The sequence below is a fragment of the Budorcas taxicolor genome, chromosome 4, assembly GCF_023091745.1.
Source record: "Budorcas taxicolor isolate Tak-1 chromosome 4, Takin1.1, whole genome shotgun sequence".
Lineage (NCBI taxonomy): Eukaryota > Metazoa > Chordata > Mammalia > Artiodactyla > Bovidae > Budorcas > Budorcas taxicolor.
Window position 1 is genome coordinate 118,318,267 of NC_068913.1, and position 16,410 is coordinate 118,334,676.

The window sequence follows — 16,410 nt, forward strand, 5'->3', positions numbered from 1 at the left end:
AAAACCCAGGGTTTATGATGTTCTCAGAGCCATACCATCCCTGAAAGGCAAGGCTGCCAGCCCTGCCTCCAGACATCCCAGTGGGGTGGTCTCCATGGTGACCTCATGTCCTGAGAAGCCAGCACAGCCCCGTCCCTAAAAACGCCTCAGATACGCTCTCTCACTTCAACTTTGATCATGTGAGTGCTGATGTCATCTCCACTTCGTAGAGGGAGAGACCCAGGCTAGGGCTTGTGTGTTTCCACAGGCGTGAGTGACATGGCTGAGAGGCTGTCCCTGGCCTGGACTGTCTCCAGTCTTTCTCATTCCCGAGGCATTCGAGTCCACGTTCACGGTCCAAACATGTCACCCACTGCCTCAGCCTAATACCAGCACCTATCGCCACTTTGTCCTGTGCGGTAACTTCAATGAAATCCAAGTTAGAGGTGCTGCTTCTACCCTCTGAGTATGTATGAAACTGAGAGCTGGGGTCAGGGAAAGGACGTTTGCTCCATAGCTCACCTGCCACCAGGGGTATGTGAACATGCCCACGGAAGCTAGCTGCACTGGCTGGAGGGAATATCTGGATTTTTGGTCAATGAGGGGAGTGATCAGTTTGCAGCGCTGTGGTGGAAACTCATGATCGAGCTATGAGAACCTTCAGCGATGAAGCTGACAGCAGGGAGCCCACGTGCTCCAGGGCTCAGTCCTCTCTTGGTGTGTTTGTTTGTAAATGTGAGTGTTCGGTAACACCCAGAGGTGTGCCTGCTCCTACGTTAGAATCACCAGCCAGCCATGTAGCAAATCAGGCTCTCTGGTGGTGGGACTTGAGCTTTAAAAGGTCCCTGGTAACTCTGAGTGGAGCCAAGTTTGCAAACCAGGCACCTTGGGACAGAAGTTCTCAAATGTGAGCGTGCTCGCTGGGGGCACCCCTGTTAACGTGTCCAGATGGTTTTGTCAAAAGGCAGATGCGAAGCCCCACACACTCGATGATGCTACGGGGTGGACCCAGGAATCTTCATTTTTAGCAGACATGCCGGATGATTCCAACGCATGTATGTGGTCCATGGACCACACTGTGAGACGCTCTGCCACGGCAGCGAGCTCTGAGAGCAGCCTCGAGTTGCCATCTGGCGATTCCCGAAGAGCAGAGCGAGCTAATTAGCTCCAGTATTTTTAGCTCAGGGAACAGCTCTGCAGAACTCAGCAGCCCAGTCCAAACAAGGAAGGATTCTTCCATAACTGCTCATTAGAGGACTCTGAGCATATGGCAAATGTACAGTCAGTGTCGACTGAGGAGTTTTCAACGTCAGCCCCGTCGGCTCCATGTGGCATCTGAGTGTCGTCCATTAGCATGCCTCTGCCTTTGCTTCTAGCCCTGCTTTAAGACTTGTATTGGAGACACAGCATCCTGGGATTCCTCGTGTGTCTTCGGGATTGTCAAACCAGGAGATATATTTAGAGCCGTCTTGTGAAGAGCACAGAATTTCAGTAGATGCAGAACTGCCAAGCAGGCAGGAACCGTCACGATGACGCATGCAGCCAGCAGCTTTTCCCTCTGAATTACCAGGACAGCCTCAAGGCTGCCTTTGTCCTCAAGGAGCTTTTCTCCTTTCGACGCTGCCCACAGAATCTTCAGCAACCTATCACCCTTAGCCCATCAGCGGCCAGAGAGAACACCCTCCTCCATCACGGAGCACCGAGGTCCCTGCCTTCATGGACACAGTTTTGTCCTTGCCTGCAGACAGTACATTCCCATATCATTCCAGTGGACTCCTCCCATCCACCATGACAAATAAACCCACATGAAATCAAATAAATGTTGTTTTAGGATCACCTGTACTTTTAAGGATGCCCTACGTTTTGAAATCTTTTAAAACTGAGAATTCTCATGACATTCATGGATGATAATAAAATCTGTTATTCGATCTGAAAATTGAAGCTTCACCCCATCATTTTCAAGAGTTCTTTTTGTCTCAAGGATACAAATTTGTGTACAATTGAGTTCAGGATACTGGATTTTTTATCGTTTGCATCTACTTTACCCCCTAATCCGGGAAGCTATATCCTAGTAACTATGGCCTGATTTGGGAGACTGAGAATGGGTCCCTAATATGTTCATAGGATTATTGGGACATTGCTAGGTCATTAGAAGTTCATGTAGCCGCACTTAATGTAAAACCATCGATTCCAGGGCTTGTTCAACATTTGTTTCAGTATGCGCTTTGTAAGCCTTTATTCTCCCTCTTCTGACTTGATGGAAAACGGTCTTTCCAGCCTCTTGGCCTCCTGCTCTGTGTTCACTTAACCTACGAGTCATGGCCCTGCTCGGCCCCAGCACCATCTCCACTGCCCTTAAGCTGGACACACAACACCTGCCAACAAACAGCACCGTCTGACTGTGGCGTGTGATGTCAGCCCGAGGCTGGGGAAGAGGCAGGCGCCGTGCGCCGTAAGGAGCTGGCGTGCACAGATGGTGCCTCAGCAGCCTGGTTGCTTCGTGAGTCCTTCTTGGAGACGTGCTCAACACAGTTCCCCTCCCTCCTCCTCTGTCTGTTTTCAGACTCCTTCCCCAGGTCCTCATTGGATTTCTCGCGCCTTCCCCTGGTTAAACTGAGGATGTAATTTCCCATTCTCCCATCAGTAGGATTGCTCACGAGGCAACAGTAACGGGGGAAATCATGTATCCTGGTTTGTCTTGAATGGACGGCTCCAGACAAGCAGTCTGTGCCTGTCTCTCCAATGTTGATTACCGATCAGTCTACTTTCTCTGTGCCTGTTTGGGTGGCAAATTATATGGTCACAGTGGCATGATGTTTGGTAATTCCGGATCAAGAAAACATCAGAGAGGCTGGTGAGGAGGGTGATCTTCCAGACCTTGTTATCTGGAAGCATGGGGAGGACCGTGGTGGTGCCCGAGTACCCCTGGTGTGTGTGTGTGTGTGTGTGTGGTGTCCAGCTGAACCCAACCCGCTGTGATGTGAGCCCCAGCCTGTCGCTCACCCGGGATGAATCTTCCAGAAAGAGACAGCCAAGGGGACGGAAAACAAGCTGGAGTGAGAGCAGGATATGCGGCCTCTGCCAGAATCCCCCCTCTTCCTACTTTCGGTGTCCACGTGGCCGGGGGCTGCCTGTGTGTCAGAGGCGTTGACCGTCTCCTTTGCAACTGGAAAATGAAAGCAAAGGCCTCTGAGAATAAGCAAAGGAGAGGCTGAGAATGGGTGAGGGGAGGGTCTCAAGAAACAGAAATACCAGCCGTCTCAGAAGTGGAGTGGGGTGGAAGGGTGGCGGGGGGAAGCACAGAGGCAACCTCCCACAGAGCCTAGTAAGACGCGCACAGGAAACAGTGACGTGAGTGAGAATGAAACCCTCAAAGATGGTCTTGAAAATGAGAGAGCAGAGCGCACTGGAGCCAAGCTTCGCGGGTAGAAAGTGCCACACGAAGCATGCCAGTGCAGATGGCACGTCAGCTGGGGTCTCTGAGCGAGAGGGTGCTCAGCCCATTTCTACCCACTGGGTTCCAGAATCTCCTCCAGTCACCAGCGGCCCGGTTTATCGTCTGTCTTACCCACAAAGGCTTTGATTCAAGGGACCCTGTGGGTTAAGAGCTGTCGGCATGAAGCTGAATCCGCCTTGGATGCGGCATGCTGGGTTTCGGAGGTGGGAGCGCAGTTGTCCGGCGTAGTGAAGCCTCCATCGGGTGTGACTGGGACGAGCACCCCCGGGACCCGGCGATTTGTCCTCTGGCACTCAGTTCCGGGTGGCGCTAAGCCTCCCCCGTGGACCGCTGTGCCCTAATCCTGTCTTCGCCGAGCTGCGACTCTGTGCCCATCTCCGGGGAAGCCACAGCCCTCACTGCCCATCCGGCCCCAGCCGACTGATGCCGACTGTGGGCAGGGGAGGGGTGGTTTTGACAACTCGTCAGTGAGTCTGGGCAGGGGGACTCGAGAGGCGAGGGGAACCACTGGAGTGCAAGAGGAGGTGAGGGAAGGGGTGTGTCAGGATGCTGGGCAGACGGCAACCTGTTAGTTCCTGACGGAGTTGGGACGGGGGCGGGCCGGGGGCTGGATCAGGTTCAGAGGGACTAGGAGGGAAGGAGTGAGCCCAGACCTCCCTCCCGCGTGTGAGCGCGGAGGGTTCCTGCTGCAGGAGGCGCTCGGACGACAGGCGATGAGTGTTCGCCTTAGACTCGGATCAGCGGGGCAGAGTAGCCATGGGGTGATGGTGAGCAGGAGATGGAAGACGGAGGACTGGAAATGTCACGTGAGCGGGGGGGGGGGGGGCGGGGGGAGACGGGCCTGCCGAAAATCAATCATCCATTTAGCATCACGTGACACACGCTATAGAATTAACGAGTAAGGCAGCGAAGGCAGAGGAGGGACCGCCTGGACTTCCCAACCCTGCCCTTCGGCAGAGGCCTGGCGGGGGACACAGCCGGGCCCGGGTGCACCCTCTTACAAAGCGGAGACAGCCGCTACTGGTTTTTATGTTGTGCTGATAAACCGCTAAGTGAGCCCTGCCTCCATCAGCACCCTTCCCCAGAGGAGAGAACCAGACATTTACGCTCCATCTCCCTGCCCTGACATTGAAGTGAGTCCGCTGCACTCAGTGTTTGCTGCCACGAGGAACCAGGGGTCAGGGTCCTGAGATACACTCAGAGAGGCAGCAGAGAAGCTGGTGAGCTGCCGTACAAGGAAGTGGTGCAGAAGCAGCTCAGCCTGAAAAGCTGAAAGTGAGCAACCTTCCCCCTCGGTGACCCCCTCGGTGACCTCCTTCCTCTCCATGTCCCGCTCTGTCCCCAGGACCACTGGGATTCTGTGAGGTTCCCCGAGGCCTTGACAGCATTGGCTGACAGCCGATCTTGTGCAGGGCGGGAGCTAGTTGCGGCTCTGGCATAGACCTTCTCAGTTCTTTTCTTCCTAACATTGCTCTCTTGAGTGTGGATCTGTCGGTATCCTTTCTGGCTGCTAAAGAAGAGGCGGCTTAGGGTGGGAGAAGCTTTCTGACCAGCATGTTACAGTGGCAACAACGTGAAGCCATGTGGGAAAAAAAAGACCCTGACTTCCCAGGTCTGTTTCTTTGACATTATGTGACCTTGGACCAACCAGTTGTGTCTCTGAGCCTCCGTTTCTTTATTTAAAAGAAGAATTGAAGAGAAACTTAACCCAGTCATGGGAGCAGGTGTTGTGAGGGTCGCGTTAAAGGATATAGAAAGAACATGGTTTGTAAATTCTAAAGACATCCACAATGTCAGGAGGTTTTATTTTTACCTTGCATCTCCGGAGGCTGATCCTACAGGCAGTATATGCAGCGAGAAGAGACACAAAGGCGAGCAAGGGAAAAGAAAACGCCGTGTCCTCAAGCGAGATCAGGAAAGAGTCAGCAGCACAGAGAGGGCGAAGAAGGAGAAGTCGGCAGCCTGGAAGAGCGGGGACATCGGGCATCGTCTCTTAGTGGCTGCCACACTGAGGACAGGCAGTGATGGAGCCAGGGAGAGGTCAGGGCACGTGGGCGTGTGTCCTTGAAAATCAGTTAGGAAGGAAGGAAAGGCTCGTGAACTGCTTCCTTCAAATGTCTTCCCAGCACCCTACGACTGATATCATTTGTCTCCAGAAGATGAGCCTAAGACACATGGACATGCTCCTTGAATTGCAATGTCCGAGTGGAGACACAGGAAATGATTAAAAGAATATTACTCAGCTATTCCTGAATGTCAGAGGTGTTCCTCTCTTGGGTATCTGGGAACGTGACCCGAATCACAGCTGAAAGTTGTGCTATTCATCTCTGAAACTTAAGATCTTTATTGAGAGGCATCCTCAGTTTTAATCCTGTTGTTTTCAGGCTCAGATGTTCTCAGAGTCACTGATATCTGGAGAGCTTTGTGGATGAAGGACCCAGAAGATGAGACATTCTCTATTAAGAAGTTTGATGAATGGGGTTGGTCAAAAAACAAAGCATTAGAGGTTCTTGGGGCTGGATTAACACCCAGAGCTGAACTAGATGTTTGGAGAGACTACAGGTTTGAGGGGAAACCTACTCTCTTAAATTTTATGGACTTCCCTGATGGTTCAGAGATAAAGAATGGGCCTGCAATGCAGGAGACCCAAGTTCTATCCCTGGGTGAGAGACATTCCCTGGAGAAGGAAATGGCAACCCACTCCAGTATTCATGCCTCCAGAATCCAACGGACAGAGGAACATGGTGGGCTACAGTCCATAGCGTTGCAAAAGGGTTGGACATGCCTGCATGACTGAGCATACGCCCTTAAATTTAGAAAGTCTGGTGGGAAAACAGTGACTCCTGGAGGAAAGGAGTTGAGATACAAGTACTGAATATGGACTGGGCTCTTCAGGAACCTTTCCATCATCATCAACCTCTACATCAGGACTTGAGATTCACAGAGACCAGGCCAGATGTTCTGGCACGATGCCAAGTCACTGGGGGTAGAGCCCAATAAAAGACATGAGTGAAACAGGAGATTAAGAGTCGAGCAGAGACCGACCGACTCTGTCACGAGATGGGATTTCTCCAGAATCTAGGAGAGGAAGCAGTGTGGACTCTGTGTGCAAGGGGACATCACCAACTGTGTCACCGTCAGGGGCTTGTCAGACGTGACGCCCTAAGGCTTGAGCGCCCAGATCCAGGCTTCAGTGCCTGCACGGTTAAATGTAGGCATGAGACAGGACAGAGGTGGGGAGGGCAGGGGTGCAGTCCCCCCAGGACCCGAGGGGCTTTATGAACAGGAGGGGGAGGTAGAGTCCCCGGGCTCGGTGTCACCACGGCATTCTCCTGCCACCCCTGCAAACTCTGCTTCCACACTGTTACTACCAGGGGCCTGGAAGCCCTGCCAGTCTAGCGTTCGTCACCAGCAGCCAGCATCATTGCGCTGAGATGGAGTTCTTTGTCACGTGCACTTGTCAACGCTGTCCTCCTGCGTGGAGGAAATGAGAACAGGCCTGTTGGCGCTTACTCCCGGGGCTGTGTGAAATCGAGAATCAGCCCTCCGGCTGCCCTCGGGCTTCTCCCTTCTGGCCAGACCACTTGCCCCGGGCGTCCCTCACCCGGCTCTCTGTCCGACTCCCGCTGACCTGAGCATCTTCTCTAGAGCATCTCCGCCCATGGGTCTCACTCCTCAAAAGACCGAGAACCCTCAGCTGGGCCCGTTTCTCCAAATACTAAGTGAAAGGGTTTCCAGGCAGGATATTCATCATTTCTTCCCAGCAAGACCCTACGAACTGGTTAGCTCTTGTCTCATCACATACTGGAGATGGGTTCACTTGTTTTCATTACTCAGAGAAGGATCTGGATGGACTGTTCGGGGAGGCTTTGGCAGGCCCTGAAGCCCCCTCTGGGTCATGAGCCGTTCCGCAGAGCGGGTCTTCGAGGGCTTCTTGGAGGAACGGCAGCTGCTCTGTGAGGGTTGATCCTGACCCTGGTCTAACCGTGTGGATGGAGGGTGTCCACAACCAGGAGGGCAGGTTGTTCAGAAGAACATGTCGGGACCGAGTCTTAGGAACACACCACGTGAGTGTGGAGACTTGTGACGTGGTTTTGAAAAAAGTCTTAGGAACACACCACGTGAGTGTGGAGACTCGTGACGTGGTTTTGAAAAAACACAGGGTAGGTTTCCTCGCCTCATTTCTCCCCACTGACGGAGGGGGCACCAGGGCTCCAGGCTTAATTATCTGGCCTTTGCTGCTTTCCTGAAAGGTTGTCGGGGACACATGGAGGCCATGGAAGGTGCTGGGTGTGTCTGGTGACTTGGTCCTGACTATCACAAGTGTCCAGACTCATCAACTCAAACAAATCACATACGTGCAGTGCCTTTTTTGTAACTTTTAAAATTAATTAATTCACGTGGCTTCATCGGTCTCAGCTGCATCGTGTGGGATCATTTTATTGCAGCACACAGACTCTCTAGCCGTGGCATGGGCTCAGTAGTTGTGGTGCTTGGGCTCAGTAGTTGGGGTGCTTGGACTCAGTTGCTGGAAGGTATGTGTGATCTTAGTTCCCCGACCAGGGATCCAACCCCAGTCCCCTGCACTCCAAGGCGGATTCTTAAGCACTGAACGACCAGGGAAGTCACCTACGTGCAGTATTTGACATGTAAGTTACTCCTCCATAAAGCTGTTCTCAAAAAGGTTTTGAGGGAACAGCTACAGAATGTCACAGGATCACAAACAGTGCGCGAGAATCCGTCATGGTCCAGGGGACATCGGCTTGGGTTTGGGAGGCAGGTTGCTTGCTTTCTCCTGGGGCTGGCTGTGTGTTAATTCTCAGGAGAACTGTATTGCCAGCTGGAAGCTAATGAAATTCCTTCTCTTTTGGTAACAGAACCTTCAAAACTGTGAGGAGATAGACCCTCTGGGTAAATGCTTTATGTTCTCCAGTTTTAAAACCAAGACATCTTACCTTTTCCAGCTACTTTTTTCTAGCATTTTTATCTTTTCCCTTCAAATTTCTATTTTTTTTCACTCATCAGCATGCATCTTGTATGGATAATTTTCTTTCTTCTTCTTTTTTTTTACCATCTGGTTTCCAAATCTGCCCAGTCTGACTTTTTCCTGTGTTAAGCTTTCCTGATACTTTTAGCTTCTATTCACTTCACATTCCTGTATCTTATTTCTTTAACCATGTGTTATTCCATCCATGGCGTCCTTGGTTATAGCTTGGGAGAATCTTACCCCGAGCTCATCTGTACCCTCTAATATGTTTAATTTCCTCGGTAAATAGAAGGAAAAGTAAAAGTGTTAGTCGCTCAGTCGTGTTTCACTCGTGTTTTGACCCCATGCACTGTATCTTGCCAGGCTCCTCTGTCCATGGGATTTCCCAGGCCGGAATACTGGACTGGGTTGCCATTTCCTCCTCCAGGGGATCTTCCCAACCCAGGGATCTAACCTGAGTCTCCTGCATTGCAGGCAGATTCTTTGCCAGCTGAGCTAGTAGCAAAGCCCGTAAATAAATAGATGTAGGATCAGACAAGAAAGGGGAATCATGTCCCCTGGAGCCAGCTGCCTAAGAATGCACACACCCATTCCAGGGCGGACCTCACAGCAGCTCTCCAGCCTCTGCCTGAATCCCATCAGTGCTGGGGAGCTCACCCCTTCAGGGGACCATCCACCTCATTATTGAAACACTTGTTGTTCAGCCACTAAGTTGTATCCGACTCTTTGTGACCCCATGGACTGCAGCACACCAGGCTTCCCTGTCCATCACTCTCACCCGGAGTTTGCTCAAACCCATGTCCACTGAGTCCGTGATGCCATCCAGCCATCTCATCCTCTGTCATCCCCTTCTCCTCCTTCAGTCTGAATGGAGAGGCGGTGCTGACCAGCAGCCAGTCCAGAGGGCAACAATCTCAGTTGTTTTCCTGTCTCTCCCACCCCTTGGAAGAGGTCAGCTCCTACCTTGCCATTCTCTGTGGAATTCCTGTTTTCCTACAGCCCAAAAGAGAGGCAAAAAAAAAAAAAAAAAAAAAAAAGAATTTTGTGGATTCTATACAGTGCTAGTAGCTAGACTATATAGTTCTTCAAATATAAACACGAGCATTCTTGATTCCTTTCTCATGGCTTAAATTTCCTAAGCAAATACTCACAGCTGTTACTTCTCAGGCTCAGAAGTTAAGTAATTTGTCTGAGTTCACCCATCAAATGATGAGCAGGCTGGGAATTGAACATATGTCTTAGTATAAAACTGTGTTGTAATTATAGTGGATACACAGGAGTGGCTGCATCCTACTCCAAAACTATTCCAAACCACCACAGCCACCCACTGCTCCCGACTCTTGTGAAAAAGGACTTCTCCACCCACTGCTCCCGACTCTTGTGTTGTGAAGAAGGACTTCTCCAGGCCTTGGGGAGGAGGGGAGTTGTGGCCCAAGGCTGGCAGGTCACCTGGAAGGTCATTGTGATCACTCAGGCATCAAACTAGGGCAGTGTTACTGAGGGTGGAAATTGTGCTGTGAATTTAAGGTTCATTACAAAGTCACAGTCCAGTGAAATTTGGAAACCAGTCGTACCTGGACAGTAGGAAAGGAGGAAGGAATAGGAATGGTTGGAGCTGATTCCAAGATGCTTCTACCAAGAGACCAGATACATGCAAGAACATAAAAGGGAATTCTTTAGGGGACTTCCCTGGCGGTCCAGTGGCTAAGACTCCACACTTCCAATGCAGGAGGCGCAGGTTCGATCCCTGGAGGGATCCGCACAGTGCGGCTTAAAAAAAAAAAAGACTTTTAGGAGGAGAAGAATTTATTTGGTTTTCAAAATATTGGATGTGGTATGACAGTTTGGAGCAAAACCATGCTGAAAGGCCCAACATAAGCAAAAACATGAGCTTAGAAGTCAGCAAGTAGATCAAGCATGAAAATATGAGCTCAGGAAGACGTCACATAAGGAAGCAATGTCCTTCCAGACCAAGAGTGCAGACCAATGAGGGGAACCTGCGTGGGTGGCAGGTTGGTGCCTGCATCCGTTCAAGGGGTCTGCAGAGCAGAAAGGACAGGCAGGGAGGAGACCGAGGCCGGTGACCTGCCTGGGAACAAAGAAGGGAGAAGGATTCCTGTGACCTTTCTCATGCACTGCAGAGTGAGCCAGCGGGCTGGAAAATAAGAAGACGCTGTTGTGCACGGCAGTGGGACAGACACGCAGAGGTGGCACTTTGAGAACGTTGGGAGGATGAGGCAGTGGGCTTGAAGTGATGGAAAGTGATGCAGTGCAGACTTTCCTTATAAAGTACCATGCTAGTTAAAGAGAAGGAATTGGGGGAGGAGGGAAATGCCCAAGGATTTTTTTCATGTGGGAGATTTTAATTCAACAGATCAGAGAGACAAAATCATGGAGAGGGAGTGACGAAAAATGTGTGTGTGTGTGTGTGTGTGCACTCAGTCGTGACCATCTCTCTGCGACCCTGTGGACTGTACCCGCCAGGCTCCTCTGTCCTTGGGATTCTCCAGACAAGATCACTGGAGTGGGTTGCCATACCCTCCTCCAGGGGATCTTCTCCAACCGAGGGATCGAACCCACGTCTCTTGAGTTTCCTGCATTGGCAGGCGGGTTCTTTACCATGAGAGCCACCTGGGAAGCCCGATGAAAAATATAAGGTGGGGTAATCTGTGGTAGAAGAGTTGATAATCAAGTTCAACAGGAAGCAGAAGGGAATGGGGTCAAGGTCTCAGGAGTTAGTCTTAGAGAAGAACACGGTAGCTTCTTTCTGTAGGAGAGGCAGGATGGACAGGGGTCTGAAGCAGAGCACTTACCTTAGGGATGAGGGGTGGGTGATGGATTTGAGAAGGACTTGAGAAATTATTTCAGCACCATTTGGGGATATATGGAATTGAGCCAGAGAAGCAAGGAGGCACAGAACGGAGTTCGGAAAAACTAGGTTTTCAGCTCAGTTTACTGAGGGGATGAGGGAGCCACCAACCAGGATAGGAAATACGAAAGGAAAACGAGGTTTTAAGGGTTGTTGAAGAGTTTCTTTCAGAGAATATTGAGTCTGGGGTGCCTGTGAACCTAAGGTGGAGAAAGAAGTCATTGGGGAGTCTGATACACTGGCCTACCGTTGAGGAAACAGGTCCATGAAATTAATATTCAGGTAATCATGGTTTAAGACTGCAAGAGGGGGAGATTTCATAGAGGAAGAGGGCATAAAGTGAGGCCATGTCAGTGTACCTGGTGAGGCTGCGGTAGGAAAGACCAGAGGAAATCAAAGTCTGCGTCTCTCAAAGAGTGATGTGGGAGAGGATAAGAAAGCAAGCTGTGGACAGAGTGATGTCTCAGAAGTATTAAAGTGGAAGTAAAAGTCGCTCAGTCATGTCCAGTTCTTTGCGACCCCTTGAACTATACAATCCATGGGATTCTCAAGGCCAGAATACTGGAGTGGGTCGTCATTCCCTTCTCCGGGAGATCGCCCCAACCCAGGGATCGAACCTGAGTCTCTCGCATTGTAGGTGAATTCTTTACCAGCTGAGCCACCAGGGAGGCCCTCAGATTTCTTAGATGCAGACCAAATATGAACCTAGCCCAAGACAAACATTGGGTTATTTTTCCAAATTATTGAATGCCGATGTCAACTATATTGTATGATATATTTAAAAAAAGAAACAATATAATGAGATTTTTTTTCCATCTTGTGAATGGTATTTTGGGTAACAGATTTTCATGCATTTATTTTCCAAGGGAAATTTGATGGTGTGGGAAGAAACCTTATATTCATGAACTTCTAAAAGTTCACTCACAATGCAGTCTTACTAACTTCCAGCTCTTTGTACTTTTTTCCATGATCAGAAGTATTTAGAGTCTGTTTTAAAGAAAGATGCATAAATACAAGAGATAGAGTCCACACACACACACACACACACACACACACACACACACACAAAAGGCTTTTATCTCAAATTCTTTCAGAGATGTAACTTTTTTATTAATGTCTTTTCAAGATAAGGCATTGTGCAAATGAAAACACTTGAAATTTGTCCTCTTTTAAAGTTTTCTTTGTGACTGTGGTTCTTTTGGCTCCAGGTTGAGGGAATATTTTGCAGAGGAGAATGTTTGATTTGCTTGTTTCATCTTGGAGAGTTGAGAAAATCACCTCGTCTTCCTCCTACTTCCCCGTTTTCTAAGAGTAGCTCTTGAGTCATAATTGCAGTTTCACGCTGAAGGCTTCTCATTTGCATCCACGGTTTACCCTGGAATGCTGCTTTTACGTACATACTTGGCACAGAGGTACTCCAGCGTCCTCAGGTTTTATCCGTCTCTACTTCTTGACTCTCTTTCATCTTGTTTGACTCTTTCTAATTAGCGGTTTCATTTTCTAGATATTCTGATACAATTTCCCATCCATATAGGCTTGTTTTTTTCCTTTCTGCCTGACAGAACAGACGCAGAATTGTAAATGGATAGCTCTCTCATCGTTTTATTCTATTATCCTTACTAGGTTATTTTAGTTTTGTCTTCCTTTTTCTCTTTGGTCCCACTCAGAAGATATCCACAGAGTTGAATTTCAGGGTCATTTGCAGGTATGTTTAAAGAGGTGTGAAGCTGTAAGTCTAGGGGTTTGGGAATGTCATAACCAGAGAATGAACTGAAGTCACTGTTTCCAGATGGGTCAAATAAATAGGGCTTCAACCAAGCAAGACAGTGCGTGTCCTTACTTTGCATATGTGTTATGGCTGTTGGTATACTGGATTTTTCAGTTGACAACAACCAACTTGGACTTATAACTTGAGAATCAAGAGCTGTACCCTTTGTTCAGGCAATTTCCAGTATGTGCTTAGAGAGAAACGGATCTCAAGTATTATGGGTTTGATTCAGTTTTCCTATCCAAAAGATAGGATAATAATACCTAGCCCATGCAGATTGAACGCATTCACGTATGCTGAGGAGCTGGCCTACTGCCTGCTGCATAGAATGTGCCTCAGAAATGCTCCCCACCCTCCCGTCATGACCACCTCATCCCCTGGGCTGTGGACCATTCTCTACGGTAAATTCAAAGGCTTTTTCCAAATGCTTTGGTCCTTAATGCCCCCCACCCCTCCCCTCTCCTGTACAGACCCTTTGATAGGTAACTTGTTTATTTGTTTGAGAAGTTGCTGAAAGTTTATAGGGAGGGGATCCAGAAACTCAAAAGTCTGTCCACTTCTGATTTAACAGTTAAGCTTCATCATCTGGATTTAAACTAGATGTATTATTTACCAACTGCTGGGTGAGAAGCTATCCGAAACTTAGTGGCTTAAGACAACCAGTACTTCCGGCTCATGGTTACTACGGGTCAGTAACTCAGGGCCATGTTAGATCTGAGTGGCCCCAGCTCACGTTCTCTTGTGAGGTTGTTAGTCAGGGCCGTGTCGTCTGCAGGCCTGACTGGGGGCCTTGAAGAATCAATTTCCAAGCTTCCCGGTGCCTTGCTGGCTTGTGGTCATCTCATGGGGAAGAACCTCGACTCATCCCCATGCGGTCACTCGAGTGTCTTCGCAATCTGACAGCCATCCTCCCGCAGAGCAAATGACCCGAGAGGGAGCTGGGAGGCCTCAGTACCATTTACAGCCTGCGCTCAGAAGCCTCGGGCCATCATCTCTGACCCCGTTGGGGTCACTGAGTTAGGACCCAGCCCTCCTCTCCTCGTGCCTCCATCACTGCTGCCTGCTCCACGCCCCCGGCAGGGCCTCACTTTCCCCTCTCAGCAAACAGAGGTGCCTGCCTGGGGTCACCGTGAACCTGGAGTGAGACACGCAGCGTGAAAGGGCACCGTTGGAGAGACGGAACGGCCCAGCGCAGGTGCCGTGACCGTAGAGAAACGGGACGGCCGCCCAGCTCCCGCTTCTGTCTCCGTTCCCAGAGGCAGCCTCTGTCCAAGCTCCCGGACCTCCGAGGGGCTCTCTGAGCGCCAGTCTGCTCAGGACACAGGGCCTGGAACCCCGGCCCCGCCTTCTTCTCCTGGGGGAGCAGCGCTGCAGCGCTTCAGAACAGCAGCTCGGTCCTGGCGGGGCGGGGTCCTGCTCAGATTGCTACAGGAGCACGTGGTGGTCTTCGTCACGACTTCGCTCCTCCAGAGCTGTTTCTTCACACCTGGACCAGAGCTTCAACTAGACCCCTAGCTGGATGGCTGTCTCCTGCCCTTGAGCACACCATCCCAGGGTCTAGTGCAGGAGTCCTGGGGTCACTGGAAGCGAAACTTCTTTAGCATTAAGGGCTGTTTTTTATTTTTATACCTAGGTCCTTTTTTTGCCAAATGGCTGTGATCCCCATGAGGTTAATCCGGGGGCCCAGGCCAGGCATGGAGTCGGGGTGTTAGCAGGCCCTCCCCCGCTTTCCTTTCCAGGCTCACGTCTGTCCTCAGCCCAAGCGTGTCCATACTGCACACACCCGGCGGTAGCTCCGTCTTCCTTGGCCTGCGTGTCCCTCACCCGTTATCTTTAGAAAGCTGGTTTTTAAATGCTAGTCAGCGAGCGCTGGCCCACACAGGGCACCAACACTCAGAAGTTTCCAGAGGAAGGGAAGTGAAATACGGCTCTCACTTCATCCCTGCAGGGTAACCAACACATCACATTCCACATCCCCAGAGGGTCTCTCTCCAGAAAGCTCGAGAGGACAGAGGCCACGTTCTCCCTTCTTTGGGGGTGACCACTGCATTTATGGGTTGGGGAATAATCTCCTGGCTCAAGAGTTGAAGAGGGACATCTGAGACCTGAGGGCTGTGTTGCTGTTGTTGCCTTACTTTTGAAAGCCACGTTCCCCTTGCAATGAGCTCTTAATTTACTGGCCACTCTCTGAAACTATAGCATGCACATCGAATTGTCCAGGGGACAGGAGTTTGCCCAGGTAAGCCTATCTTGGCTCCGGTATTACAGCTCACCGAGGGTACAGAGTGGACTCTGCCGGAGATTTCAGGGACCTCCCGCCGGGCCGGGGTCTCTCCATCTCTGGTCCAGCTGGCTGTCAGGAAGCCTCCGATGAGCACCGTCCACGTTAGTTCTGTGCTACATTAGTTGAGCTGGAAATCTCCGCCCCGATTTAATCACAAACCAGGTAGTCATGGAAATAGTACCAAGCCTCTGCCTACCCAGTAAACCACATGCAAATGGTGGAAATAAGACTGACATGATAATGCAAATTTACTTCCTGAGTAAATAAAAGATTTGGCTGCCTGGTCTCCTGGCTACATGCTTTTGGTCCAGGCTTGTTTATTAGGATTCACAGTGATTTGAAAAATATAATCACAACCATGATCTCAATGCTTGTTTTTTTTGTTTCTTGTTTTTTTGTGTGTCTGTTTCAGATATATCAACACTCCTATACTGGATATTATGTCCTGAGCAAAATCCCTCATGGGTAAGATTGTTCTTTCATTTTCTTCTAATGAGAGCTCTGCAGAACAGAGTGGGGTGGAGCGCTGGCTACTTGCTTAATTCCTAGGGCAGGAGGTATGGCACCTTAGCTTTTGACAGTGAAGTGTCCTGATGCTGTGGGAACCTCTGGGGTGCCCCCAGGCCCTGGGGTGGGGGTGGGGGTGTCAGTGAGTCCAGCTCCTTGCCCGTTAGTGAAGCCCCCTTCCCAGAGCAGCTGCCCCACTTCCTGCTCTGGTGCCCAGGTTCCAGATCCTGCAGGGTAAGATGCTGCCCCGGCCCCCAATCACCGACCCCCGACCCCTATGATTTGTAATCACCTGCAGTCCCACCAGGGAATGGTGATTCACCTTCTGACTCCAGGAGGGTTCCCGGTTTATAAACACAATAGAAAGGGCAGCACCCCAAGCGCCTCTTGTTTCTCAAAACAGGAAGATTTGGGACCCAGAAGTGTGAGTGGGAAGGAAAAGACGTGAGTGCGTGATTTGGCAGAGTTTTCAGCTCTGGGTCTACACAATGGGGTGTGTTATCAGGGGCTCGTCTTTGGAATCCAGAGGTGTTGATTCGAGGTTAAAGTTGGATGAAGC

The 16,410-nt window shown here is 50.3% G+C and overlaps 1 protein-coding gene across 1 annotated transcript in view; it reads left to right on the forward strand.

Moving 5' to 3' along the window:
* DPP6 (dipeptidyl peptidase like 6) overlaps window positions 1-16,410 on the forward strand; it is a 795,167-nt gene that overhangs the window by 579,977 nt on the left and 198,780 nt on the right. The window contains exon 6 of the mRNA XM_052638993.1: window positions 15,757-15,809. Coding sequence (XP_052494953.1) covers window positions 15,757-15,809 — 53 coding nt within the window. The remainder of the gene's footprint in view (window positions 1-15,756; window positions 15,810-16,410) is intronic.